Source organism: Pelodiscus sinensis, chromosome 8, assembly GCF_049634645.1.
Source record: "Pelodiscus sinensis isolate JC-2024 chromosome 8, ASM4963464v1, whole genome shotgun sequence".
NCBI classification, from domain to species: Eukaryota; Metazoa; Chordata; order Testudines; family Trionychidae; genus Pelodiscus; species Pelodiscus sinensis.
In genome coordinates this window covers 15,825,712-15,853,155 of record NC_134718.1, presented here as the reverse complement: position 1 = coordinate 15,853,155, position 27,444 = coordinate 15,825,712, and the positions used below count along the sequence as shown (strand labels likewise).

At 39.8% G+C, this 27,444-nt stretch overlaps 1 protein-coding gene across 4 annotated transcripts in view; it reads right to left on the bottom strand.

The window, feature by feature from the left end:
- Window positions 1-27,444, bottom strand: part of NRG3 (neuregulin 3) — a 906,671-nt gene that overhangs the window by 526,280 nt on the left and 352,947 nt on the right. For all 4 annotated transcript variants that reach the window (XM_006112415.4, XM_075934800.1, XM_075934802.1 and 1 more), the window contains exon 2: window positions 3,588-3,717. In XM_006112415.4, coding sequence (XP_006112477.2) covers window positions 3,588-3,717 — 130 coding nt within the window. The remainder of the gene's footprint in view (window positions 1-3,587; window positions 3,718-27,444) is intronic.

The window sequence follows — 27,444 nt, the reverse complement described above, 5'->3', positions numbered from 1 at the left end:
GGTGTGGAGGAGGATGTAGAGGACTGTGACCATCACGTTTTAGCATCAACAACAGTAAGTATCACTGGCCACTTGGTGATGCCCATGATTCAGGAAACTGCTTAAGCACTGTTCAACTTCTACCACATTGTTAAGTCCCACTAAATCATTGTGGGTTATGCGTGAGTTTTTCAAATTGAAGAAAGGGCAGATAAGCACCTAACCCCCATTTATATCTTTCAACTGAATCCCCCCAATTGTTTCCTGTATTGGAGCATAAAGATGCACACACCTGGTCCTGAACTGAAGAGTAGACTTGTGGGAGTGGTGAATTTAAAGGGCCCGGGGCTCTGGGATCCACTGCTGCGACAGTAGCAATGTGGGCCCTTTGGAGTCACCGGGCCCCGAGGGCAGTGGCTCTTTTCCTCTGCCTCCCTGCCCCTCAGCATTAGTGGGCTTGGATGGGGCTTCAGCTTTTTGCCCTGGGCCCCAGCAAGGCTAGCCCTGCTTAACAGCCCCCCTTGAAACCTGCTCACACCACCCCAAGGGGACCCAAATGCCTTGTTGAGGACTACTGGTATAGAGGCAGCTATTATGGCTTTTCTCAATTCATTAATTCCTCGATGCAGGAGAGCTTCAAACTCCCTTTGTGCTGTCAATGACGTAATGGCAGCATTTGGATAGACAAGGACCTTGCTTAAAATGTTTAAGAATTGCTGACAGAACTATTAAAGCTTGTTTCCTCAGAAACCGCACTCCAGTATCAATATACACTCTCACAAAGAGTTATCCTCAGGTGAACTGTTACATCCACTCACCTTTTGCAACCTGAGCCACATGAGCCAATGACTGTGCCAATGTCATGGTCTGCAAGCTTCAGACTTTCTGCTTGCCAAAGTCCCATCAAAATAAATAGTACTACTCATGGATGAGATGCAGAATCAAACTCAAATGAGAATCTATCATAAAACTTAGTTTTCTCTCTAAATCTTCAAGATGGTGTCGGGTGGTAGAACTGAATGACTAATCTCAATGGGAGTTAAATAATCCTCATCTAAAGCAGGAAAATTGCTGCCTAGTTTTCTGCACCTATCATCTACGCTAATTTTACCAATGGCACATGCGCTAACCAAGTTATGAGTTTAACTGCTCTCTCGGAGCAGAGTACTGACACTACATGGAAAAATTCCCATCCCCTATCCCTACTAGTGCCTAAAGTAGTGCTCTGATGCAGGGGAAAAAAGTATACATTTTTCTGGTTTCGTCGTGTTAGGAAAAGTGAATCCTAACCTCAGAATTTAGAGGACTCAGTAATTATTGCCACATTCAAATAGGGAGTCACTATCTGATGCTGTTATAAAAAATTCACAATTTATTTAGGGCAAGTATGTCAGTATCTTAACAGAGATTCAGTGAGAGATGCTGCCGTATATACTTTGGGTACCTGATAATCTTATGGAAAACTCTGATAGAATTTAGCAGAACTTGAGCCATCTTTTATGAACTATTATGAAGTATTCTATTCATGTTATGGAATCTGTTAGAAGATCCAAGTGGGACATTGTTCTTTGTTAAATTTTGTAAGTTTTAGAATAATTTCTACAGAACCCTCTTGCTGCATTTCCCTTGAACCGGCACCTTTCCCTGTCAGAAAAGCAATGCAGGAGACGAAGTAAGGTGAAATATCATGCCCGCACAATGAGGGATAACTCAATATTTGGTCTCTCATATGTCCTAGGCAGAAGCTTTGAAGGAACAGCCAGTGATTTTTAGTCCCATGAGAAATGACAACATGAAATAGTAGGGGATTTTGGTAATGGAATAGCAATATCAGGAAAGTTGCAGTATGAGTGCCATCTCAGTATTGTGAGAACCGCCATTTAAGTGTCATTATGGCCACTCTGATTAAGCAGGAATTTGTGGAGCACCAACTGGAAAATCTTGAAAGTAGAACAAAGAAAATAGCAAACCCCTGTCAATATTTACACGTGATGGTATTTAGTCAATATAACTCATATACAATTGCAAAAACAGAGTGCCAAATATCTGCTGACAGAAGCAAACCTTATGATCTGCCTAACAGTGACTATATTTTCTGTTGGGTATAAAAAAGTACCCAAATATTTGACAAGATTCCCTACATAGTTTCCAAATAAAGAGTACAAATTGTTTACTTGCCTTACTAAAACATTTTTTAAAATAGTTATAAAATTTTATGATGGCTTGGCGAGGCGATGTCATCATTTTCCATGCTTCATGATTCAGAATAATTAATTTAATAAGTGTGTCATATGAGGAGAGTAAATAATGGAGAGAGATAAATGATTACTGAAGCATATACAAATTGCAAGGAAAAACAAATTGCCAGCCCAACATAAAATATAAAAAGCTTTGAGGGATATTTTTCTAATAATTTGATTGGTGTATTAACCTTTAATAGCCCAACTTTCAAACATGGACACTCAAAGAAGAGGAGTGAAATTTTCAAAGACACCCTAGTTTTAGGATCTTGAAATCCTAAACTTCAATGAAAGTCAGTGGGACTTAAGATTTTAAGCGCCTAAGTTATACTCAGGCTCTTCAATCAGTTAGGTGCTACAGTGCTCAGTACAGCAATGCCTAAAGACCTTTTAAAATCTGAGCCTTAGCCTCCCAGTAAACTAGGTGTTTTTGAAAATTTTGCTACAGATTTTGTCTCATATATGGATGGCTCAGTTTGACATTTATGCTTGTAGGTATCCATTTTATATGTCCATTTTTATATAAATTAAAGTGTCCGAAAAGGAGAATTTAAATGTTCAAATTATCTCATCCTGTTTCAGATTCTATTTTTTTAAATATTTGGATATTTAAAAACAAAAACAAGCACACCTCAGCTGTCTGCATGATCTTCTCCCTTCTCCCCTCCCCCCCCCCTTTTTTTTTCCATTTTGAGGACAGAGTTAACAAAGATTTTTTCTCTTCTCTCTTACTAGTACCTCTGGCTATCTTTAGTATGATGGATCACTTTTTCAGTAATCTTTAAAATAGCTTCCTACTTCTAAAATGACGTTCCTTTCAGGTGTTATATAGACGTTAACAGGCAAGTGTAAATGAGTCAAAATGCACATAAGCTTCATGAAAACTTCACAGACCTTTTCTCTAGTGAACAGTTACATATAACAGCTGTTAATACTTTGGATCCAGGAATAGAGCTTCTTTTTTCCTATTTGAACACTATCATCAAAATGCTGATCTGACTATCAAAAATAAATAACTAATAATTTAAAAAAACAGCAAAATAACATCTTAAATTATAGGAATAAGAATAAATGTATGTATTTGCACTGGATTATCATTTCAGAAAACATCTGGGTATTAAAGAATTATTCTCATCAATGCAGCCAAACAAAGCATTGCTTCTTTTGCCCCTATTTTATTCCTGCAACGATAACACTTGGAAAAAACAAGCAACACAGACCCAATCAGCTGTGCTTTCTACTAATTTTTAAATGTAAATTTGATTTCCAGGCCAGTACATTTATTTTTTCTGAAAGTTGTAGTCTTGGATATTATCAAATATTTTTGCAAGGTTTTTTTTTTGTCAAACATTTGGCGAAGGGCCTTACCGACAGTGTTTGTGAGATCCTGTTAACGTTTCAATCACAAAGCATTCCCCGTCATTGAGACAGTATGCAAGATCCTTGTCTTTGCATGGCTTAAAGTGCTCAGATCGCTCAGTGGAATATGTTGTGGTATCTGTGAAGAAAACATATTGAGAGAAATGCCATTAGACTACCATTAAAACGTGGAATGTCATTACAAATTACATTAAAGTCTCTTGAAATCAATGGGTTCAAAGCCATTGGGTTGACCAAGACAATCCAAATTATTAACTTCATTTCAAGGTAGGTTTAAACATGTGACTTGCCTACTTTTGCTTGCTACTTTTACAGAAACTGGTTATCCTCAAAAGTCCATCTGGTCTTTTTCCATGACTAACAACCACATATTACATCTATCCACTGCATAGATGAGTCTAAATGAAACCCTTAGTAATTTTCCTTTTGTTGGTACACTTTCAGAAATCTGTCATGCTTGGGCTGTGCCTGCCGCAGCACAGTATCACAGGAACAGCAACCTGTTTCATCCTTAAACCAGCCATATGTATGGGGAGAATAAGAGGGACAATTTATTTCCAGTCAGAGCTGGTTAAATTTTTTGAATTAAATTTACTAAATTTATTTTCTTGTCAACAATGGTTTTCTTTTAAAAGAATCTTTTAACTTTTTTTATTTAAAAAAAATTATACTATAAGTTAAACAGCTTCAACCACAAAGAAGAGGTCAGGAAGAGAAGGTGAAAAGAGCCTGCTGAAGATTCTCTTTCCTAAAGGGCACTGATTTCAGAGACCTTTTACCTAAGCTGAGTCACTCGCTTAGGAGATATAGTCTTCCTAATGTCTGGGAAAATGTAATAATGATATTTCCAAGGAACATAAAACTTAGGTTAGCTATAAAAGGTATAACATGGCAGTAGACAGTAGCACAGTCTTAAATTCTGGACCTCCTTTTCTGTTGCCTGTTCCATTTTTCCCTCAGAATAGAGTGGTTATTGGTATAATCACTTAAAAAATGTGAACACATTTATGGGAATGCATTACAATATTTCTGCTGCTAAGCCAAAAAAAGTCCCTTGCAATTCATAAACATTTTGCATCCTTTCCACTAAACCTCCCCCACCCATCACCCAGACTGGCTATGTTTAAAAAAATCGTTAAATGATAACATTCTACAGCTGGCAGCAAATTGCTTCATTAGCTTCCTTTGTTTTCCCCCTTTGTATGAGAAAACAGACAGTCTGAAGCATTTATTCATGTTGATTCAACTGCTCAAAAGGACAGAAGGCACAAAAAAGAAAGGAAGAAGAGTCATTTGACTTACTCGGGTCTTGAGTACTGTCTAGAAAAGTAATGAGAAATGCCACTATGGGGAAGTACTGTCTAAATGTAAGTACACTATGCAGTCCATTTGTATATTAATGCAGTTACTGTACACAGAAGTCAGTTTTAACCTTATGGCCCTGTATGAGAAATATTTTATACCACTACACAAACACATCCCCAAAGGGAATATGGTGAAGCTGCACAAACATACAAAATCATACATCCTGCTCTAATCCTGCTCCCTCTCACTAAACAAGTGAGAACAGTGCTCATTTTCACTGCAAAGGTGGCGTTTTCATGCTGAGGCGGTGTTTCAAAGGGGCAGCGCTGTGGAAGCCTGGAATCAGCTGGAGTCCTCAGCTGATCCCAGGCTCAGTGCAGCTGCCCCTTGGAAATGCAGCGATGGCGTTTCAAAGGGGCAGCACTACAGGAGCCCGGGATCAGCTGGCATCCCCTGCTAACCCCAGGCACCATGCAGCACTGCCCCTTTGAAGTGCTGTGGCAGCACTTCAAAGGGGCAGCGCATTAAGAGCCTCAGATCAGCTGGTGATGCCAGCTGATCCCCGGCTCCATGCAGCACTGACCCTTTAAAGCACCAAAACGGCACTTCAAAGGGACAGCACAAGCGAAATGTCCAGCTGATCCCAGGCTTTGCAATGCAAAGCCCCTTTGAAGTGCTGCTCCATTTTGGCGCTTTAAAGGGGCAACCCATTAGGAGCCTGGGATCAGCAGGGCACTCCAGCTGATCCCTGGCTCTGCGTGCACTGCGCCTTTGAAGTTCCAGAGCAGATTAACCCATTAATCCTGTCCTGCGTTAATTGCAGGCGTTAATGCAGGTCAATTGACAGCCCTAGTTTTTGAAATTGGAAATCATGTCCCTTGAGTTTTCCATGAAAAGCTTTCAGCTTTGGATGTGAAAGGTTAACATTTTAGTTATTCTTGTTACTTTTTCTCCCCATGATAATTCTTTATATATGTAAAGTATGTAATTGCAACAAAAAGCAAATGTATAAAATGAGTTGTTCTGAATAGGACCCCAGTCATGAATTTAGGGGAAAACATGGGAAAGTATTAAAGGGCTACTATCCATATGTGTGAACTCTTTCTAAGTGGTCATTTCTTTAAGATGATTACATTGAAGGATCCTTCTTTTGCAACCGACATCTACCATTCTCCAGCCTACTGTCAAATACTGAAGTTCCCTTCCCCTACATGAATTGTCACTGATGTTACCCATTTTTGGTTTACCTTAAGTTCTTGTGGGCGGCAGAACCATTCAAACATATTTCTCTGTTGTAAAGGCTCTCATGTGGGCCCAGATGTTCTCAAATAGAGGCTATATAAATGCCACTAACCCATGCTTTGGTCGCTCTTTTTCTGAGCTTCCAATCCCCAGAGTCACTTATAAAATTAGTAAATGAAGTTGGTCTTCCCTATAGCTCCATTTTCCTATTCCCCTTTGAACTTTATTCAAAACTACTTTTTACTGGAGTAAATTAAATCTAGCGGTGGATAAGATGAGCTCCTTGTGTTAAGGCCAGAAAGCGGCTTCTGGAACAAATCACTGGGAAGTAGAGTCAATCTCCAACACAACAATTTTCTTTACAGATTGTCAAATGCCAGGAATAATGGATTTCTGCTAGAATCCATCCTTCTAAATTAGGATGTAGAATTTCTAGGTTCTCTTTTCCCTTTCCTTCATTGGCTTGTGTTCTTTACAAAGCATATTAAGGAGCAGCATGAATGAGTCTAGTGGGCTGAGCTCGGACTTGTTACCTGACCTTGATTTAGCAAGAGAACAAGAATTTGATTTAATGGAAAGAGCTTTACATCCTTCATTTAGCAATGGGAACTTTAGGATTTTAATTTCCAAACAACTTAGGTTCTGAAGTGAAAATGAGAGAAAATTTTAATAGATTTTTTAACTGAAATATTTTTATATAATGTTTGGGTCCCAAAGTATTAATTTTATTTCTCTTATTGTGTCTTCTCTCATCCGAACCCTGGATTAGCCAATCATCTCCTTTGTCACCTGCCAGCACCGGATGGTTCCTGACAGCTCAACTGCTTTTGCCATAGTCAATTTGAAAGGCAGATCAGTTTTGTTTTCCTGGAAAAGGAAAATATTTACGGGGTCCATATCAACAGTACAGGCTTGATAACTAAGCCTGTTTTAAAATGAATGTAATGTAAGGTCTTCTGCATTTGCTGTGGAAAACTAATCCAACTAATTCACAGAGCCCTCATCATTAGGAATGTTTTCCAGACATACAGCTTTACATATAGGTAAATGTAAGGGAAAAAACGATACTCTAGGATAGGCGTAGGCAAATACTGGTCCATGGTCTGGATCCGCTCCCCCAGGGTTAGTCCCTGGTGGGCTCCCACCTCTATGTTTACCCGCACCTCCACAGGTATCAGGCGATCACAGCTCCTCTTGGCCACTTTTTTACTGCCCACCCTTGCTCTAGGAATTCCCTTTGTATCCACTCATGCACTGCACCAGTTTTGAAAATCACTCACCCTCCTGGAGTCTGCCCAAATTGTTTAACCTTTCAGACACGTGGCAAAGCCTATGTTTTTTTCTCTTTTCTCTAAGGCTGTGGAGAAGGAGGCCTAAGCTGCACTAAGTACATTGGGAACTTCATAAAACACTGTTCATATTTGATGAAGACAGTAGACAAGGAAAAAAAGAAGAGCAAAACTCTCCAAAAACAACATATTTCACTCAGAATGCCCAATAGGAAGCTTGGAAGTTTATCAAACACATTTTTTTAAATAAGAAAATTAGTAGTGAAACATTAAGATTGACAAACAAGCATACGGAAACTAACTGGAAATTACTAGAAAACATGGGATGGTCTAGATGGAGGTTGGCCCTGCCATGAGTGCAGGGGACTGCACTTGATGGCTTCTAGAATACCTTTCAGTCTGTGATTCTATGAAAACTCAATTAAATCTTGGGTCCATTGAAGCCATTGGCAAAACTTCCATTGACATAAGGGGATTAGAATTTCACTTTTATGACTTGTACTTTTGTGGGGAGTAGCAGCATATAACTATCCCAATAGTATAATAATTTCCTGGGGACTAGACACTCTTTCTGTGGTCTACATTGCATGCAAGAGAAATTTAACAGCATATATATTATTCTGTGTATTCACATGTATGTGAAATAAAAAAGTATGAATACAGTACTTCTATAATAGCCAGATTAGTGTCATCTAGGGAAAAAGTATAACAAACACCCTAGCATTGCATTTTTCTTTCTTTAAGAAAATGTAACAAGTTTAAGTGCCTTTTAAGTACCAATGTTTGTTAAGATTTAGCCTCATGCTACTGAATGAGGATGAGTGTTTAATAAATAATCAGATACTATGAAGAAAAATGTTCAAAACTAAAGTGATTTTGATGCAGTTATCACAGGCCAGGGAAAAAATGCCATGAAATGGAGAGGTTCTGTCTTTGGCAACACATGCTGTGGTGGCATTAGCAGAGAAAAACAGCTCTGTTAATTAAAAAAATCCCCCAAAGCTGCAATGATAAATTACAGATAAAAGCTAAACACAGCATTCTACAAATTAAGCTTCTGCTGGAAAACAGGCGTTTTATTTGGTTTAATTAGCTTCTTTGAGCTAAGTTTCCTAATACCTATCTCAAAAATGGAAAACATCACTCATATTTTAATAATATTGTTAAATTTTAAAATGTGTGTCTAAAAAGGCAGCATTGTATTAACTAGCAATAAAACCATGAAAGTTGGAGATTCCAATACACATCTCCTAGACATGTGGTCTCAGACAAATGATCACATTTCAATGTAATAGTATTAAACTCTATTAAATTCAGATATGCCTTGAAACCTTGCAAAAGGAATAGAAAGTCTAGTTTGTGTGGCTGATAGAGTTTATTCTACCATATTTATTTTTTTAACAATGGGAGAGAGGATGTATGACTTATGCAAATGTCTTTAATTTTGTCTTAAACAAAAAAGAGGCTCCCATGGTAGTTTCACTCAACACACTCATACTGAAATGCAGAAAATGAAGGAGCAATCACAACAATGATTGAGCAGAATACATTTCTCTAATTTTTCTAGCACAAAAGCACCATGCCACCAATTACTTGCCTAGAAATAATAGCCACTGTATTTTTTGCTGGAAATCAGAGAGAGGCTCGGTCATGTTGATAAATTTGAATCAGCTCCTTAAATCAGCCCATTTTCCCTCATGCTCCCTAGAGTCCAAGTGCAGAATCAAATACAGATCGTACCTCCCTGGTTTGGCATCTTTGATATCTGATTGGTCCCAAACCAGGGAATCCACTGAACCAGGGGAAGTCATTGCTGGCCCCTCGGCTGCTCTTCACCACAGATCTCCACTGTCACCTTGCCTCTTTCCCCAAGCGTCCTCCCTATCCCTGGTCCTCTTCCTCACTCCCTGAGCTTGAGAGCTGCAAATAAGCTATTTGCAATGCTCCAAAAACTCGAGGAGGGAAGAAGAGGAGTTGCTGAGCGTGGGGTCCAGCTTTTCCCCATAAGTGTTCTAGCCCAGGAGCACCCACAAGGATGCCAGTGCACAGATGTTTCTGGACAATAGAATCCCAGAGTATAAAGGTTAAATCTGTACTTGAAATAGAATGTGACCTTGTTCCCAGAAAAAAAGAGAAAGGGGTTAATGAAGTTTTCATAACAGTTTCCCTGTTTGGCATCACAACATAGTCACATGGAGTAGAGTGATTCAAATCAATGAGACATATTAATGAAGTCTCAAGCCAGTTCCAAGTTGTCTGTATGCGTGCAAATGACCGCATGAAGTCAGAACAGGCTGCCTGAGATTAAATTATAGGCCCATTAACACATTTCTAGACTAGACACAGGCCGTCAAAATACTGTTTTCCTATTTTGAAAATACAAGTTAATACATACAAAATATCTGTTCAACAGTGTCTGACAACATGAAAATGTCAGGAAAGAGTTAGAAAAGAAAACTCTTCATAATGATTTATGACATAGGATATTTACATATAGCAACATCTTGATGATTTGTTAGGCTATGTTCTTGCCTATACCTTTGCATAGAACTCCCACGGATACCAACAGAAATTTCATGAGTAGGAAATAGTTGGGAAAAGACCCCCAGTAGACACAAATGACGAGACTATCGAAAGAGTTCATCACCTGTAATTAGGGTCAGAATGTTAGAAGAGCTCAGTTCTGATTAATGCACCAAAATAAGCAATTAAAAATCCAGAAATTCTGAGCACCCAATGTGCTACATTATTTTGAAAATCCAGCCATGAAAGAGACAATGGGACCTGCAAATTCCTGAGTAATTGGACAATCAACCACTAATTTAGGTGGCTGCTTAGTTGGGTGCTGACAACTTGAAAAATTGGCCTTGAACTCTTCAGAAAATCTGGTATAAAATATTCATCAAAATTCACGATTGTTTGCCAATGTATGTCTGTTGCCTGATGCTATAACAGCATCCACTTTGTCAGAAAAAAAAATATAAATTTGATTATAAATACACTTACATAGACCGGAAGAAAGGTATGAAAAGATATTCAAGAGGCAATATATTCATGACAGTACATTCTGTGTTCTCTCCTTCGCAGCTACTTAAGAACAGACAATCTGTACTCTTCTGTTATGGGAGAAACAGTCTCCTACAGAGCATTTGAAAATTCAATTGTGTCAGATAACTGTTATGAGAATTGAAGGATTTTACTTAATCTCACAGCAATCAATTTGTGCAGTACAGCTGCTGGTTTTAAAATTGATAGTACATGCCTATTGTGGGAGCAAACCAACTAACCTATTAATGATGCATAACTTAAGTGGCATTGCAACTGTAATCAAGACAATCCACAGGTATTAAAGAAATGTTAATTAGGCTATCAATCCCCAACTCATTCACTTTGTATTGATAAGAATCATAAAATAGATGCTAAGTGTGTTTCACCTATATCCTATTAGAAGTTTACCAATGTAACCAAATTAGTTTTTAGACGCTTACTATTTTTCATGTCTTAATTGCCTTCACTTTATGTATGTGACTGTGTTAGGTTAACCTTAAGATCAAATGTGTGAGACACATGGGAAATTAATAATATTAATTATACCGTCTTCAGCTTACCTATCTCTGTTATAATGAAAGACTGGCAAATTGTCTTATGTAAATGACTAACTAGTTTACCCGTGTATGCATAAGAAATACAAGATTAACTTTTAACTGTTCAATAAAGATGTATTAACAAAAGAAAATAAGCTTTTCAGTTTGCTAAAGTAAGATCTGAGAGACATATTGATCTGGGAGTTAAGTGTCTAATAGAACCTCATGGTGAATTGGATTTTCAGGAACCTCTCATTATATTAGACCTATTTGCCTAGCGAAGAGCCAAGGGCTGGAATGGCTAAAGAGGACTATGGCTTCTTGTTAACCCAGGTGGTACTACAGAAGCTCTTTTCACACTGGTTTGGTGACTAAATATAAAACAAAACTCTTGCGAAGAGGCATAGCTGCCCTTTTTCTTGCAGTCTGTCTTTGACTGTGGAATTCTCAATGTGCCTTTTTCCAGGCACCTTGTCATATCTGTGTCAGTAACATTTGGCTCATTCTGCTCTAAGAACATATTTTTCTGTACATAAACAATTCTCCTCACACCTAAATAAAATGGCCACTTCCACTGTGTTGCTTTAACAATAAAAAACGTTAACAGATACATTTTAGTAATCCCAATATACATGTACATGCACACAGCTTAATTCCCCTCCCAAAAAGTAACTCCACTGAAGTGCACACTAATCAGAATCATTTTGGGAAATGTTAGTTCCCCAGATTTTAGTTTCATGACCACATACTTTGTCACAGAAGAATCAAGTATGATGGAAACTGATTTACACAGTTTATAACACTGAAACTAGACAGTAGCAATTACAAAGACCTGTCTGTATTTTTTCGTCAGTAGATCTCAAAATACATGAGATCCCATTTTACAAATGGGGAAACTGAGGCACAGACTGATGCCATGACTTGCACGTCAGTGGCAGAGCCACTTCTATTGCCCACTTCTAGACCAGTGTTTCTCAACCTTTTTTTGCTCATGGCCCCCTTCTGAGCCTCATTTACCTCTGTGGCCCCCCTCATATCCACTGTTAGTTGGAAAAAAAGGTACATAATTTACCTAATGTTCCATTTTTTCCATGTGGCCCCCTAGAAGTAGGGTGTGGCCCCTGGGGAGCCATATGGCCCACGGTTGAGAACTACTGCTCTAGACCATGCTCCCTCCCAGAGGGCTATGGTAGACACCTTATCATTTTACATACCAAAATGATATTCAGCAAACAGAGTAGTATTTTGCTCATTGCAATCAACGTAATTTGTGATCCAAAACTACCTATCTTTGGATTGAATCCAGAGATAGCTAAAATATGCTTACCAATGTTCGAGCTTTTGTGGGAATACAAAAAAGTAGGATTGTGGTACATTTTTCCAAAGGGAAGGGCTCAGAAGTCGCAAAAAGAACCTCACTAAGCAGGGGCTGGACTTTCAGAGCTCTATGGGTATGTCTACACTAGCTCATTAATTCGAGCTAGGTAGGCGAATGAGGCGACCGGAGTTGCAACTGAAGCCGGGGATTTAAATATCCCAGGCTTTATTTGCATGTTCCCGTCCGGTCGCCATTTTGAAATTTCACTAGCCCTAATTCACTGCCACCCGGCTACACGTGGCAATGAAATGTTAATTCGAATTAAGTCCTTTGTTCGAATTAACTGTTACTCCTCCTTCATTTGCAACTCTGGTCGCCTCATTCACCTACCTAGCTCAAATTAATGAGCTAGTGTAGACATACGCTATAAGACTAGAAGGGGTGAGGGAAAGTGATTCTCCTTAGGAAGCTGCATACCCTCCCTTGCCTCAGCTGGTTTGACTGGTTTCCCTCTCTCCCTCCTTCTCTGCCCCCACCCCCACCACTCCGTCAGTTGTTCAAAAAACAGAGCTATATAAGCACCATTAAGAGCCTCTTTTTGTGTTGAAGTTGTGTTTCTTCTACCCTGCTTGCTAAGAGTGAAATCACTGGGAGTTGCATCAGTCACAACCAAGAGGCAGATGGCATCAAATGGTGACTGACAGCCAGCAGGGAAGCACCAGAGCAATGCAATAAGCAGCCAGCAAGGTAGCAGCAGCACAAGTAGTGGCCAGTAAGGATGTGACAGAGGCACAAGACAAGCAGCCAACAGAGAAGTGATGGAGAGGTGCTACAACCAGCCCGTAGAGCAGAGACGGAGAGCGGTAAGCAGGTGGATGGTGAGTAACCAGAGAAGCGAGTAAGATGCCTCTTTTCCTCCCTTCCTCCCCTTGGGATTGAAGTAAACTCTGCAGATACACCTCTGTTAATATATATAGTATCATGAGGATTCATGGGCAAATCCCACTGTCTCAGGAAAAAATTGGATTTTGCCCACGAAAGCTCAGAGAAGTTTAAAAAAGTAAAGAAATTGCTTTGTCCTCCTTTAATCTGGTGGGTTTTAGGCTGGCTTGTTTTTACCATTCCATCACTGTAGTAAGTTAATATATGCATGGCCAATAGTAAAGTTATTACAGAGTTGTACTAGCATCCCATTAAAGTAATGTAATTGGATAGTGATATGATATTCTTTATGCCTGCTTCACATCCTTATGTGGCTGGATTTAGTATACTTTAAAAAATTAAAAAGGAAAAGTTCAAGCTAAAAATACAGTTTTGCTATTAAATCAAAACACACAAAGCTAGAGTATTACAACTACCAATGCCATTATGGTATACCCTATGCAAGTAGCATTAAAACTGATTATACACGGTAGAAATAATAAGGCAAAGGCACGACTTTAAGCATTTATGCAAACCCCTACTGTACAAGAACAGAGACAGTGGGCAGAGTAAACTACCATGTATTTCTTAATATGCCGATACATTAGACCTTGGAAACTCTCAAGAGTGCCTTCAAAATACAGCATGCTAGAGGTCTTTGTCTTTTTCCCCAAAAGGTGATATATAGCTAAGACACATCAAAATGCAGTGCTATTTTGCTCTTATAATCTATAGAATCTAATTTACCTCTGACTACAGCTGGCTTCCTGGATTAACTATTCATTATCAATTGGAGAGGGCTGTTTTCTTCCAAGCGCTATACGTTTGTTAGCACACAAATGTTGAAGGAGCTCATGTCTGGTTCTAATGAGAGTAATTTCTTTGGGTATCATACGTAGCAGACCAAGCGCTGATTGTATGTGAATTACAAAGGACAGTTCCTTCTTCATAATGTAAATATGTGATTTACTAAAACACGAGAAATTACACAAGGTTGTATTTTCACATACATAACTGACCTAAATTGTAAGTGTAAGTCTTACCTGTTCTAATTTAAGCGGAATATAGCCCAGGCCATGGGTTGTCAGCCTTGTAGTTATGATCCGTAAGGGACCACAAAAAGGCAAAGGGTATGTCTATACTGCATCTCTCTGTCGGCAGAGGGATGCAGATTAGGCAGGTCGACATTGCAAATGAGGCAGGGATTTAAATATCCTGTGCCTAATTTGCATAAAATGGTCGCCACGTTTGCAGGAGGCATAAGGGATCTGTTGAAAAAGGCTTTCTTTCTCGATAGATCCCCCTCTAGACTGCCGCTTTCTGCAGACAAAGTGCTGAGCCCGCAAAACGTGGTGGCCATTTTTATGCAAATTAGGTGTGGGATATTTAAATCCCTGCCTCATTTGCAATGTTGACCTACCTAATCTGCATCCCTCTGCCGACAGAGGGATGCAGTCTAGACATACCCAAAGATTGTCCTCTTTTTATAATTAAATGAAAGGGAGGAGCCCTAAAAATTTCCTGCTCTACTCCTATCCCCATTGTAACCCAGGGTTGTACACTGTGGGAAAAGGTGAGAATCACTTTCATGGGCAGTAGCCCTGCTACACTGTATAGCAGCGTTCTAGATGTACTTGATGGCTAAAACACTGTTTTAAAGAGAGATTGGATTTGTTGGGAGATTGCTGCCTTGTTTTGAGATGTAAAGCAAAACAAAAATATTCCAACGAAAAAGTTTCTCCTGTTGTTGAGCACAATCCTGACTTTATGATCTCTATCCCCAGGTGGAAATGGATCTAATTCAACCTAATTTCACTCCCTGGAAAGTCAATCCAAAAGAAATTGTGACGGTTGAGAGAAGCTACTGCTGCTGACTATTCTACCAAAGTAGCACCTACTTTTCCTTGGGTCCTCTTAACTGCTGATCTTCCTAACAATTAATGTTGTGGTACCTATACAAAGAACACTTTCAATATGTTTGTTATTTCATCTCTGAAGTGAATTCAATGTTCTGTTTGTGTCAGAGAATACAACTGCAAGGGACATACAATGAACACGGCTTTCAAAGTAAATGGGACAATCATATTCAGTAAATAATAACCATTTCCAAAGATATCTTACACGAGCCATCTTGCATAAAGTATATCTCAGTGATGTCATATTCATAGCATATGCATATTTTCATAAAGAATATAGAAATATCACAGGAGAAGGAGGAGCTGTCTGCTGGTGGGTGCTGAGCCAGTTGGTCAGCTCCAATGGGGGAATATCTTCTCTTATATTTACTTCCACCTCTGGTTTATCAGAGAACCATACCCCTATGGAATGAGTACCTGCACTAAACATCTACCCCGCCCCCCCAAATGCTCTTTATTTATGTGGTCCAAAGATACTTTTTTTTTCTTTTTGCTTCTAACACCCACTATATTTTTGAACCTTACCCTTCGTACTCAGTTTGCTTTAATTTCCCCAAAGAGATGGTTTTGTTAAAATTACATTGATAGACTCCTGATCAGAGAGTCATCATTATCAATGCTACTTCTGACTGCTCAAGCATCTCCAGTTCTTTTGTTCTTCCACGGCGTTCAAACTATGGGTGGCAGCTAGCTGAACAATGATGGCTATTTATGGACTATTACAACTCGTTAACATACCGTTGAGGTACGAGGAGCTTACAGAGTTATCATATATCCAATTATCCATGTTTGTCCTAAGAAATTACAGTTGACAACAAGCCATTTTACTTATGAAATGCTGGTCTTATGACATGTTAGGAAGATTAACTGTAGATAGATTTCTCTCTCAATTTATATACCTAGCCGTAACATTGAAAAGCCTTAATTCTGGTAAAACTATTTTTCTTGAAGAACTGGTGTCCAGATAATTAAGAAAACCAAACCTCATTAAACCTCGCCCGTTTGTATTCCTCCTACTCTCTGTGCAATGTTAGCTATCCAAGGATATGTCTAAACTACATTTTTTTCGAAAGAGAGTATTCAAATTCCACAGAAATTTGCATATCTTCTTCTGATCTCACTATTGAATGAGAATCTTTCAAAAGTAAAAGTAGTCTGGACATGGTTTCTTTGGAGAAAAAAACCCTTTTTCGAAAAAACTGCATAAACCTCATTTTTTAAGGAAGAATGTATTTTTTTTAAAAGGTTTTTTTTTCCCTCCGAAAAAACCATGTCCAGACTACTTTCACTTTGGAAAGATCTCTTTCAAAAGTGAGATCGGAAGAAGATATGCAAATTCCTGCGGAACGTAGACTAGACATAGTGCAAGACTGCAATTAGGTTTTGCTTTATCATTCTGAGCCCCCTTCTATGCTATAAAAAGTTCACACTTGTGCCACAAAACCTGGTTTGCTGCACATAAAAGCCTGAGCAGCATTAGAAGGTAGCTATCAGGGCAACTGCCTGGGGTCCCATGGCACAGGGGCTGCTATGAAGCTACATTGCTCAGGATTTCACTACAGCCCCAGGTGGCATGGTTCAGGGCTTTGCCTTCAATCCCATGTGGCAGGGCTTTGGGTTTTTGCCCTGGGTACCAATGAGTCTAAAGTTAGTTCTGCTTGGCACTACCCCCTCTTCCCTCGCTCCTCCCCCAACCATGAAACCTGCTCACAATTCCCCAGGCTGCCTCAGAACCCAGACTGAGAACCACCTAGGCTCTTCTAGTACAAACCATCCCTGGCATTCCTGAAGTGCCTGGCATTTTCCAGAAGTTTCTGTGTTATGATCTTAAAATACTTGCACTAAGATCTCCCAGGACTCGGGAAACATATCCTCCCAAGTTCTGCAACTAAAAATCATTGCTGGAAAACATTCAGCACAAAAATCTGTCCAGCATCACCTCCAAAGACTGAGGGGCTTATCTACTTTAGTTTAATTAGCCAATTTTTGTGGAAGAAAATTCTAAATCTGATGCCAATCATGGACTTATCTTCAGTGGTAGCTGACAGGCCTACAAGAAAGGCAGCTTAATCTCAGTCATATAACGGGACTAATCTACATGTTCAAAATTGCAAATATCTCATAAGAAAGTTCAACTTGAACGAGTACAAAGACGGTCTTTAAAGTTATAATTAAGGACCATTTGGTAAACACACTACAATTCCTTCAAATGTAGGTGGAAATTAAATGATACATGTATACATTTTACTGCTCTTATGAACAAATTATTCCTCAGTCTTGAAGATAAAGGGATTTGTCCAGTCAGTGGAGAAAAAAAATGGTCATGGTTCCTTTAAGGGTTCCCAAAAATACCCTTCTGTGAGGAAGGATGTCATTAGTGAGCTAGAGGCAGACCAGAAAGAGTTCAGTTGAGTCACAAGATATGCATACCTGGAGGAGTCTATATATACTCTATTCCTCGTAACAGAGTTCTCTCTTCTTGCTTGAATCAATAACTCCTCCCATTGGATTTGCTATGGGCATTGTGCTTGTTGCCTACTTGGGTACTGGGGAATTTTTTTTCCCAATGGCTATAATACAGGAGATCAGGATCCAGCTGAGCGGGTCGGAGGTTAGGTTCAAGCTGTCAACTTGGCAAACAAGAGATGTTCAGTGCAGGTCCCCATTCCATAGAGATATGGTTTCCTGATAAACTAGAGCTGGAAGCAGACATAGGGGAAGATATCCCTCCATAGGGGCTGACTCAGCACCCACTGGCAGACAGCTCCCCTTTCCCTCTGTGGTACTTCCATACTCTTTAGGAAACTATGCTTATTATCAAACATGACATTACATAGATATACTTTATGCTCACGTAAGATATCTTTGGAAATGTTATGATTTACTCAATATGATTACCCCATTTATATGCATGTATCCTTTTGTATTTGTAGTGTATCTGTATTTCATATTTGATACTTTGGGACACTTCTACTGCTGACACTTTAGAGGCTTACTTACTTACTTACTTACTGCCCGTTACGCCAATGGCGCATAGGGCAGCAACAAAGTCCTTCCACTTCTGTCGGTCACAGGCCAAAGCGCCTATTGTTCCCCAAGTGTGATGATGGTCTTTTAATTCTTGTTCTACCGGTCGGCGCCAGGTTGGTTTTGGTCTTCCTCTCTTTCTCTTCCCATCTGGTTTCCAGTGGAGTGCAATTTTCATAATAGATCCGTCCTCTCTTCGTAACACATGACCTATCCATCGCCAGCATCTTTTCATAATTATAGTGGCCATGTCTTCTTGTTTACACTGAGACAGTAGATCTTCGTTAGAAATTTTATTTGGCCAAAATATCCTGATTATTCTTCTAAGATTCTTGGTATGGAATGTAGACAATTTAGTAAGGTCTCGTTGTATCATGCGCCAACATTCTGCTCCATAAAGAAGCACTGGAAGAACACAGCTGTTGTATAGTTTCAGCTTAATGCGCACGCTGTACTTTGAGGATTTCTAGATGTTATTCATACTGATAAAGGCATTTCGTGCTTTACTCAGTCTATTCTGAATGTCTTGCTTACTTCCACCATCTGGGGTGATGATACTACCCAAATATACAAATCTATCAGTAAAGGGAAGATCGTTGTTATTGATCTTGATGGGGGTTTGTGTTATAGTGTTCAGAGTCATGACTTCTGACTTCTCCTGGTTTATCTTAAGGCCAACTTGTGAGCTATATTTATTTAATTTATCTGTTTTATCTTGCATATGCCGATGAGTGTGAGAAAGAAGTGCCAAGTCATCGGCAAAATCCAGATCTTCAAGTGTAGAGAAAAGCATCCATCTAATGCCGGTATGCTCCTCCTCAGTCGTACGTCGCATCACCCAGTCAATAACAAGATTGAAGAGCAGTGGCGACATTACGCAGCCTTGACGAACTCCGGTCTTGACTTCAAACCATATATCGCTTCCTCCGACACAGCAGCTATAATTTTTGTAGAAGCTCCTAATGAGCTTCACCATATGACATGGTATTCCATAGGCCCTCAAAATCTGCCATAATCTGTCTCTGTCGACACTATTGAAAGCCTTTTCAAAGTCTACAAAGTTCACGTGAAGTTGTCCTTGCCATTCTGCACTCTGTTCTATGATGTTACGCAGAGCAAAGATCTGTTCTATACAACGCCTACCTTTTCTAAAACCTGCCTGCTCCTTCCTCAGCGTTTCATTAACTGCTGTTGATATTCTACCTATGATGATTTTAGCGAGGATCTTGCTGGGTATTGACAGAAGGGTAATTCCACGCCAGTTGTTACAATAGCTGAGTGTGCCCTTCTTTGGGATCTTGATAATCATCCCTTTAGTCCAATCCTCCAGTACACAGGCTTCTGTCCAAACTGTTCTGAAAAGTGGACTTTAGAGGCTACCCAGGGAAAAAAACCCAGGTAGGACTGATGGCCCATCAGCAAGGACAACAGACTATGAATAGGTTGGACCTTTGTGTGGCTGCTCCATACTGCTGATGACTCATAGACACTGAGTTAGGTGACCTGATCACCTGATACTAACCTTCATCTTGGACCACTGAACTGTTCCACTGGTAGGTGGGGAAATTAACAAAGGACTCCTGCCTTATGGAAATTCTATATAAGGTGGGCAAGGAATTCAATGATTACCTTTAGTTTCCTTTTTTTTCTGATGTCCCACCCGATCCTCTAAACACATGGAAACAAAAGGACTTGAGCTGTGTGGCGGATGTGGGGGGAAGAGGGATGGAAAAGCAGTGAATTGCTAAACCCAGGATTAAAAAAAAAGTATCTGGCCTGTGAAGGACTCAGCCTGAAACAATGTCCATGTGAGGAATTACTATTTGTAACCAGCTTCTTCGGTGAATCTAGTTTAGTTTGTATGCTTTATACAATTTTTTAAAAATCTGCTTTGTTCTGTTTGCTACATCTTTGACCACTTAAATATACCTTTTATGGTTAAGAAACTTACTTGTGGTTTATAGTAGAACACAGTTTATAGACTTTCTATCTCAGAAAGCTGGAATCTGTGCATACCTTTCTCCACATTGAGGAAGGAGGCAAATTTCATATAACTTTGGTTTTGTACCCCACAGAGAGGATGGACACCTGGGTTCTGGGGCATGTCCTTTAAGCCAAGTCATTCCACAGCTGATCTCAGTGTGTGTATCACCTGTGCTTGGTGTGGCCCTGTCTCTGGGCTCTGTTGGAGGAGGCTTTGGGGCCCAGAGGGCTCAGCAAGACCATGGAAAAGGAATCCACTGGGGAGGGGGAGAGGTGGCATTTCAGCATCTCAGTTGTCATCTCAGGAGGTTCAAATCATCAGTTCCCCCAGCACCTGCCACCTGCTGGCAATGTTACAGATCAATATCTCCTCCTCCCTCCCAGCATTTCCTGACAACTACAACTAGCTGTTTTGCTGTATGCAGGAAGCTCTGGGAGGAAGAGAGAGAAACAAGGATGGGGTAAGCGTGGGGAGGGGATAGGAAATTATGTGAGTCAGAAATTGGGGGAAGGAGAGGGGGCAAGAATAGGCAGAATGGGGTTGGGCCTGGCACAGAGAGGGGGATTGAGCACCCTAAAGGTGCTGGAGGAAGCCAGCACCTCTGTATCCCCCTAAAGAAGCTGAGACATGGGGCTCTTATTGCCTAGTATAGAGGGGAAACAATCCCTTTCTCCAGCCCTTTAGCACTCATACAAAGGGAAAACAGGATCCCCGCAATTGTCTGGGACCAGGTTTGGAGGGAAGAAGCAGCCTTCAACTAGGGGGAAATGATTAAGGAAGGAGCCATGGCCTTCACTGTTGGAGTTATTGCCAAATAGTTTCCAGGTAAGTTAAAAGAATTGAAACCTAATTAAACCACCACTCTTGCATCTTGTCATTCTGTCTATGATGCTGGGACAAATCTCTGAGGAGAAAAGACACGGTAAGATAGGAAATAAGAGTGCTGTACATACAAACTAACACCAAAGATGTAGACATGTATTGTCACAGGGCTATTGCTAGTTTTCTCTCTTGTTCCAAAGAGTTAGGAAGTCCTGAATAAAAATGAAGGAAATAAATAATGCAATTTTAACCCTAAACTGGTACATGCTTCCAAGGCAGACAATCTAAAAGTTATTATTCACTATAGCATCTATCATTTTGACACTTTCATGGTCAGGGGATATACAATCAGGCTATGAAACATTTACATTATTCTCAGAATCCCTTCACATAAAGAGACCCATATATCATTCATTGTATTTTATTTTTTAAATCTCATTTTCTCTCCTTTAATCTTCTTACTGGATGCTTAGGTCTTTTACTTCAATATCCCCCCAAAAAGAGAGGGTGAGGGTCTAAGGCATTTCTATCACAGCTCACTCACCCTTTTCCTTTCTCCATTCTACTACCCTGTTAAATGTTTATTTCTGTCCCTGTAACATGAATTGGATATGAGAGCATTTCTCTGCCTGACCCCAACCAGCGTTGTGCTATCAGACATTCACTGCTGAAACTGTCATGGCCTTACTGTCAGCACACAACACTAAACTGCAATTTGCTGTAGCAGAGCAGACTAATTTATCCCCATAACATCCTATTCATGAAATTCAACCTGGTAGAATGTTATTAAACTGTATTAAAGATCAACCATGTTAACAATATCGCAGATTTAGATTAGGAAGCTGGTTTCTGAATGTCTGTCCTAACTGAAGGAGGACTGGAATCTGGGGATAAAAAAATTGGGCAAGATGTTATTGGGAGATATTGATCCCTAATGGCAGAATATACATATGATAATTTTGTAAGATTTCTATACATCAAATAGAAATGTCATCTCAGCCATTTCCACAAGATTTCCACATTTGGATCACATGCAGATTGGATTCACTTGCATCAATCCTTTCTAGTCATGCAAACTAGTGAATCAAACTCACAAGGGTGGGTTTAAACTCTAGGATTCAAATAAATCCACCTCCATTCTACCTCCTGTCATAAGTGTGCAACAGTTCATTTAAACAATTTTACTCACTTAAATAGAAATAGGCATCTTGTCATCTAGAAGTATCAGTATATAATTTTCAACTTTGTATAAAAAATAAAGATGTGAAAAAATTAGCCAACCATACCATACTACCCCATGCTGTCTGCTACTGATTCATAGTGCATGCCTCATTTAAAAGTCTCCCCCTGGCCCCAGGCAATAAAAAGATTTTAAAATGTTGATGATATGGACAGAAAAGCTTACAGTGCACTTTATCATATGCGCCTCACATTATTGAGAAAAATTTCTCAGATGTCTGCTTCAGAATAATTATTCTGAGACTGGTTTTCTCTCTACAATTCCACTGACAAGCAATGAATGCCTACATAAAACTACTCTAATAATCATTTATATTGCTACATTCATCCCTCTTTGTTTACCGCATAACTAGAACATGGTACTCCAGCATTTATGTTCCATTCAATAGTTTGATACAGGCCTACTAATACGTAGGTAAAATCATCAGTTCCCTTATAGGTGAACATTTTTCACAAAACAATCATTTCATATTTGACCTCTCTGTCCAGAGCCTCAAAGGAAATCTGTGGAACACCATCAAAAGGATGAGCCTGCAAGCTTAAACCGTAACTTTCCTAGACACTAAAAATCATGGTCTTAATAAAGAGACTGCATTGGTGGCTTATTACAACGATCTGTAATCCACTGCTTCCCCTCTCTGCATTTTTTTTTGTCTTATGACTGCAGTAGTGTTAATGGAATACTTCAGCATGAATAGTCCCTCAGAATAAGTGTTAAATGCTTATGCTAATCAATTTGTATCTTGTATTTAGCTATGACAGTTTGAATGGCTTTCCCAGAAACCCAGAAAAGTTCTGTGGAACTCAAAAGCTTCTCTTTGGGTGCCGCCTCTATTGCAGAAGCCCTTTTGAAAGCCTGGGCCCCAGGGCAGTTATGCCCTTTCCCTGTGACTGGGTGGAATCACAGAAATCCCCCTGGGGCAGGAATGGTGCCCCTTAGCCTGTATCAGAAGCGGGGAAGAGTGACAAGGGATGGATGACTTGATGAGTACCTGTTCTAGTCATTCCTTCTGGGACACTTGGCATTAGCCACTGTTGGAAGACTGGATACTGGGCTAGATGGACCTTTGGTCTGACCCAGCATGGCCATTCTTATGTTTCCCATTGTGCTGATCATGCTACTGACATGCGTCGCCTTGCTCTCTGGGGCTCTCTATCACTCTGGCCTGCTGGGCCAGATCCTCTGGTCTCTCCTATCCAAAGTTACTGCCCTGTTGTAGAACAATGCAGACACTGAATCACTTCAGCTTTGGGAGGACTCAGTTCTAGGACTCAGCACTCAGGAAACCAACCCTCAAAAGGGATCAATCCCGAAAAAAATCAGTCTATTTAAAAATGTGTACGCAATGAAAGCTCATGAGGTCAGCTCTTTTTATCAATGAACGAGAGATATGCAGTGGTTGCTCTCCCCAGGTTTCAATTATTTACACTCGGCTTAATGACAAACAAAGGAGTTTTTATTAAGTATAAAAAGTATGATATAAGTGGTTGCAAGTAAAAACAATCAGATCAAAGTAAGTTACTAAATTAAAATGAACAGAAAATGCATAGCTAAATCTTACCCTAAACAGCGGTCCTTATTTCAGATACAAGCTTCAAACCAAAGTTGTACTTTTACTGATTTGGGTCTACAGCCTTCTTCAAAGTTCCTTTCTATCCTCTTAGGGTGAACAAGGCAGTTTCCAAAGCCAGCTGAAGACAAAAGACTGATTGCTTCCCATTGCTTACGTAGATTTTTTCCCGGAACAGGAATCCTTAGTTTGGCACCCCCCATTCCCATAAAAAACAACAGGTTCAAAATGGATTCCAGTATCAGGTGGTAGGGACACATGTCTTTCTAGGACCAACCACTGTTTGGGCTTTCTGGACAAATAAGGCTGTTTCCAAGTCTTTGAGCTGAACTCTGAGTCATTACTTTTCTGGGGCACCAACAATGGCCCTTACCAACTTATTTAGAACTATAAACAGATCCGTACTTTATATTTCTTATTTCACACACAAAAATGACATGCACCAAAATAGAATATACAGATCTAGTAGATTTCCTCTGCCCCAGCAGCAGCCCTGACCAAAAGAAGTTGGCCCAATAAAACACATTACCTCAGCCACCATATCTCTTAATATCCTGGAACCAACAAAGCTGCAACATTGCAAATAACAATGGAAGATATCTAATAAATGGAATTAAATGTTTGGCTTCATATTCTATAACGTGCACCTTGCCAGACAGGCAATGATGAGGCAAGGCTTCGATTCACTGATCGACTCACCTTACTCCCGTAGACAAAACAAAAATATTTGGAAACAGATATATAAGGCAGGAAGGACGCTGTTCCAGCAGTGCATGCAATGCTCTGTAAACACAGGAAATTGACCTACCTGAGCCCAACGGAGGATCCTTGTTCAATGATCCATATCTTACACTTTCACAGCAGGCACTGTGAATTATTTGTGAATAATTTAGATGCAAATAGATACCATGATAAACAATATCCTTATTCAATTATATCCTTATGGTAACGAGCCTTTCAGCAGTTTTGATATGAAAACCAGTCAACCATTTTCAAAGATTGCTTCTACTGACAGTCTAGATCTGCACTGCATGTTTCCATAGGCAAATGACCTTCCCCCCAAAAAGATAATTTTTTTTGTATAAAATATTTATATTCTTACTTAATCACTACTCTCCAAAAGTGATTTCTAGCTGTGGCATTTCCTGAATCTTGGATTTCCAATTCCCCATGACTTTTACAATGACCAATATGCATAATTTTGGAAAGAACTACCAAAATTATTCCTTAACATTTCTTCATGTACCACAGTTTAGAAGAACAGTTGCATTTACCATTTTTCCAAGACTGTACCTTGTGCAAAGAATACAGTGCCCATATCTTACTCCGTTAGTAACTAATCTGATCACCAGGGAAGAAAGTGCTATCCAAGGCTGTGTCTAGACTGCAGGGTTTTTTTCGAAAAAAGTAGCCTTTTTTCAAAAAAACTTGACCTGCATCTAGACTACAGTCGTGTTCTTTCGAAATTAAATCGAAAGAACGGGGCTTTTTCTTTTGACGGCAGTACTCCTCATTTCACAAGGAAGAATGCCTTTTTTCAAAAGTGCTCTTTTGAAAAAAGGCGTTCTTGAATGCAAACAGGGCTTTTTCGAAAGAGAGCATCCAGACTGCCTGGGTGCTCTCTTTCGAAAAAGTGGCTTGCTTTTTCGAAAGTACTGCTTGCAGTCTAGACGCTCTTTTTCAAAAGAGGCTTGCAGTCTAGACGTAGCCCAATATAAAGTTATCAGAATCTGATCGAAAAGGTTTTCTGTTTGGGTGTCTGTTTTTTTTCAAAAACAGGAGAAAAAAAGAAATGTATAGGAACAAAAATGGCTATAAATGAAAGCATAAGAATACCAAAAATATATAAGTTATGAGGAACATGGATGTTTATTTTTATAGTGCCAACATATTTTGTAGATTTCTATGCCTCACATAAGCCATGGCATGTCATACAGCCTATACACATACTGAGGTTCATAATTCAGCAGTTTTTATGTTTGTGAAGGATTTTTAAAAATCCTGATTTTTACAATTGTATTTGTTATCCCTATCTTTTCACTGGATACTTTGTGTAATCTCACCAAAATGAAATGTGAAAGTTAACACAACATAGATCAGACTCTCAAGAGTCTCTGGCAAAACCTCAACAACGGAAATGATCATTCTTCATTTTATATCCTAGTATCTTTTAATTATGCCCATGGGTAAATACAGTCTAAGGCCAGGTCTATACTGGGCACAGGTTGGCTTAAGGTACACGACTCCAGATATGTAAATAAAGTTGCTGGAGTCAACATACTTTAAGCTGAGCTTGGGAACATCTTCAAAGCGGTAGGTCGATGGGAGCAAATGCTCCTGTCAGCTTCCCTTACTCCTCATGAATCAAGGAGTATTGGCGCCAACTGGAGGCATTCTTAGCATTTGATTTAGCAGGGCTTTACTAGTCCCACTAACTTAAAGCCCGTAAGATCGATCTCCAGTGTGGTAAGAATAGACATAGCCTTACATTTCATCTGGGGTCAGGATGTCATTTCTTCAATGTTCATCCATCTTTTGTTTGTCTAAACTGTGCTGAATATTTGTAACTTGCAGGTTGTTCTGAAACTTGTCTATTTAACTATTTGTAGGATTCATAGTTAGTCAGCTAAGCTGCATATTATTATTGCTATTGCCTTGTAGGATGAATGAAACTTAAGCCAATGAGTGATTTTCAGACAGGAAATGTATCTTCTTTTGTGCACAAATATCCCTATTCTATTCCTCCCCAAAAAATGGTGTAACAAACTCATTCATAAAAATGTTCTCAAAAACAATACTCGGACACAGACAACAGAATTTAAATGTTTGCTCATTGTAGTATTGGTAAGTGTATCGATAGATGTATAGATAATTTTACCAAATTTAAATGATACATGGAAACAGCATTGAGTCTTTTGGAAATATTGGTTGCTTTATGAACACAACAGCAGATGATGACATTTTATTAGGGTTAGCACCTAGAGGCCAAACAGATTGGGGCTTCTTTATGGTATTCATACTAAGGATGTTAAAATGCCGTTAATTGACTAGTCGATAGAATTTCCATCGACTAGTCAACAGCACCTCCGCATTCTTCATTTGAAATGTACAAGGGAGTGGCTCTTGTATATTTCAAAGGAGGAATGTGGAACTCTGATTACAGCCTGGGGCCAATGGGAAGTCTCACTGACTCCGGGCTGCATGAGGGTACCTGCTTTGAAATGGACAAGAGGCTCAGCAGGGCCTCTTGTGCTTTTCAAAGCCATAGAGGCTGGGGTCAGCAGGGGACTCACAGTCTCCCGCTCACCCCAGGCTCCATGCTATGGGCTCCCCTGCCCCTTTGAATCGTGCGGAGGCAGCAGTTTCAAAGGGGCAGTGGCCTCAAAGTTGATCAGCTGTCTGGTGGCTGCCCTTTGAAACTGCCACCTCTGCACGATTCGGAGGGGAGGCAGAGGCACCTGGGCACTTCCCTGGAACCCAGAGAGGCAGGGGAGCCACACAACACTTCCCTGGAACCTGGGGTTAATTGGAGAGTCCCCAACTGGCCCTGGATCAATGATAGCTGCCCCTTTGAATTGTGCGGAGGTGGAGTTTTAAAGGGGTCGCCCACCGCAGAGCTGATCCTGG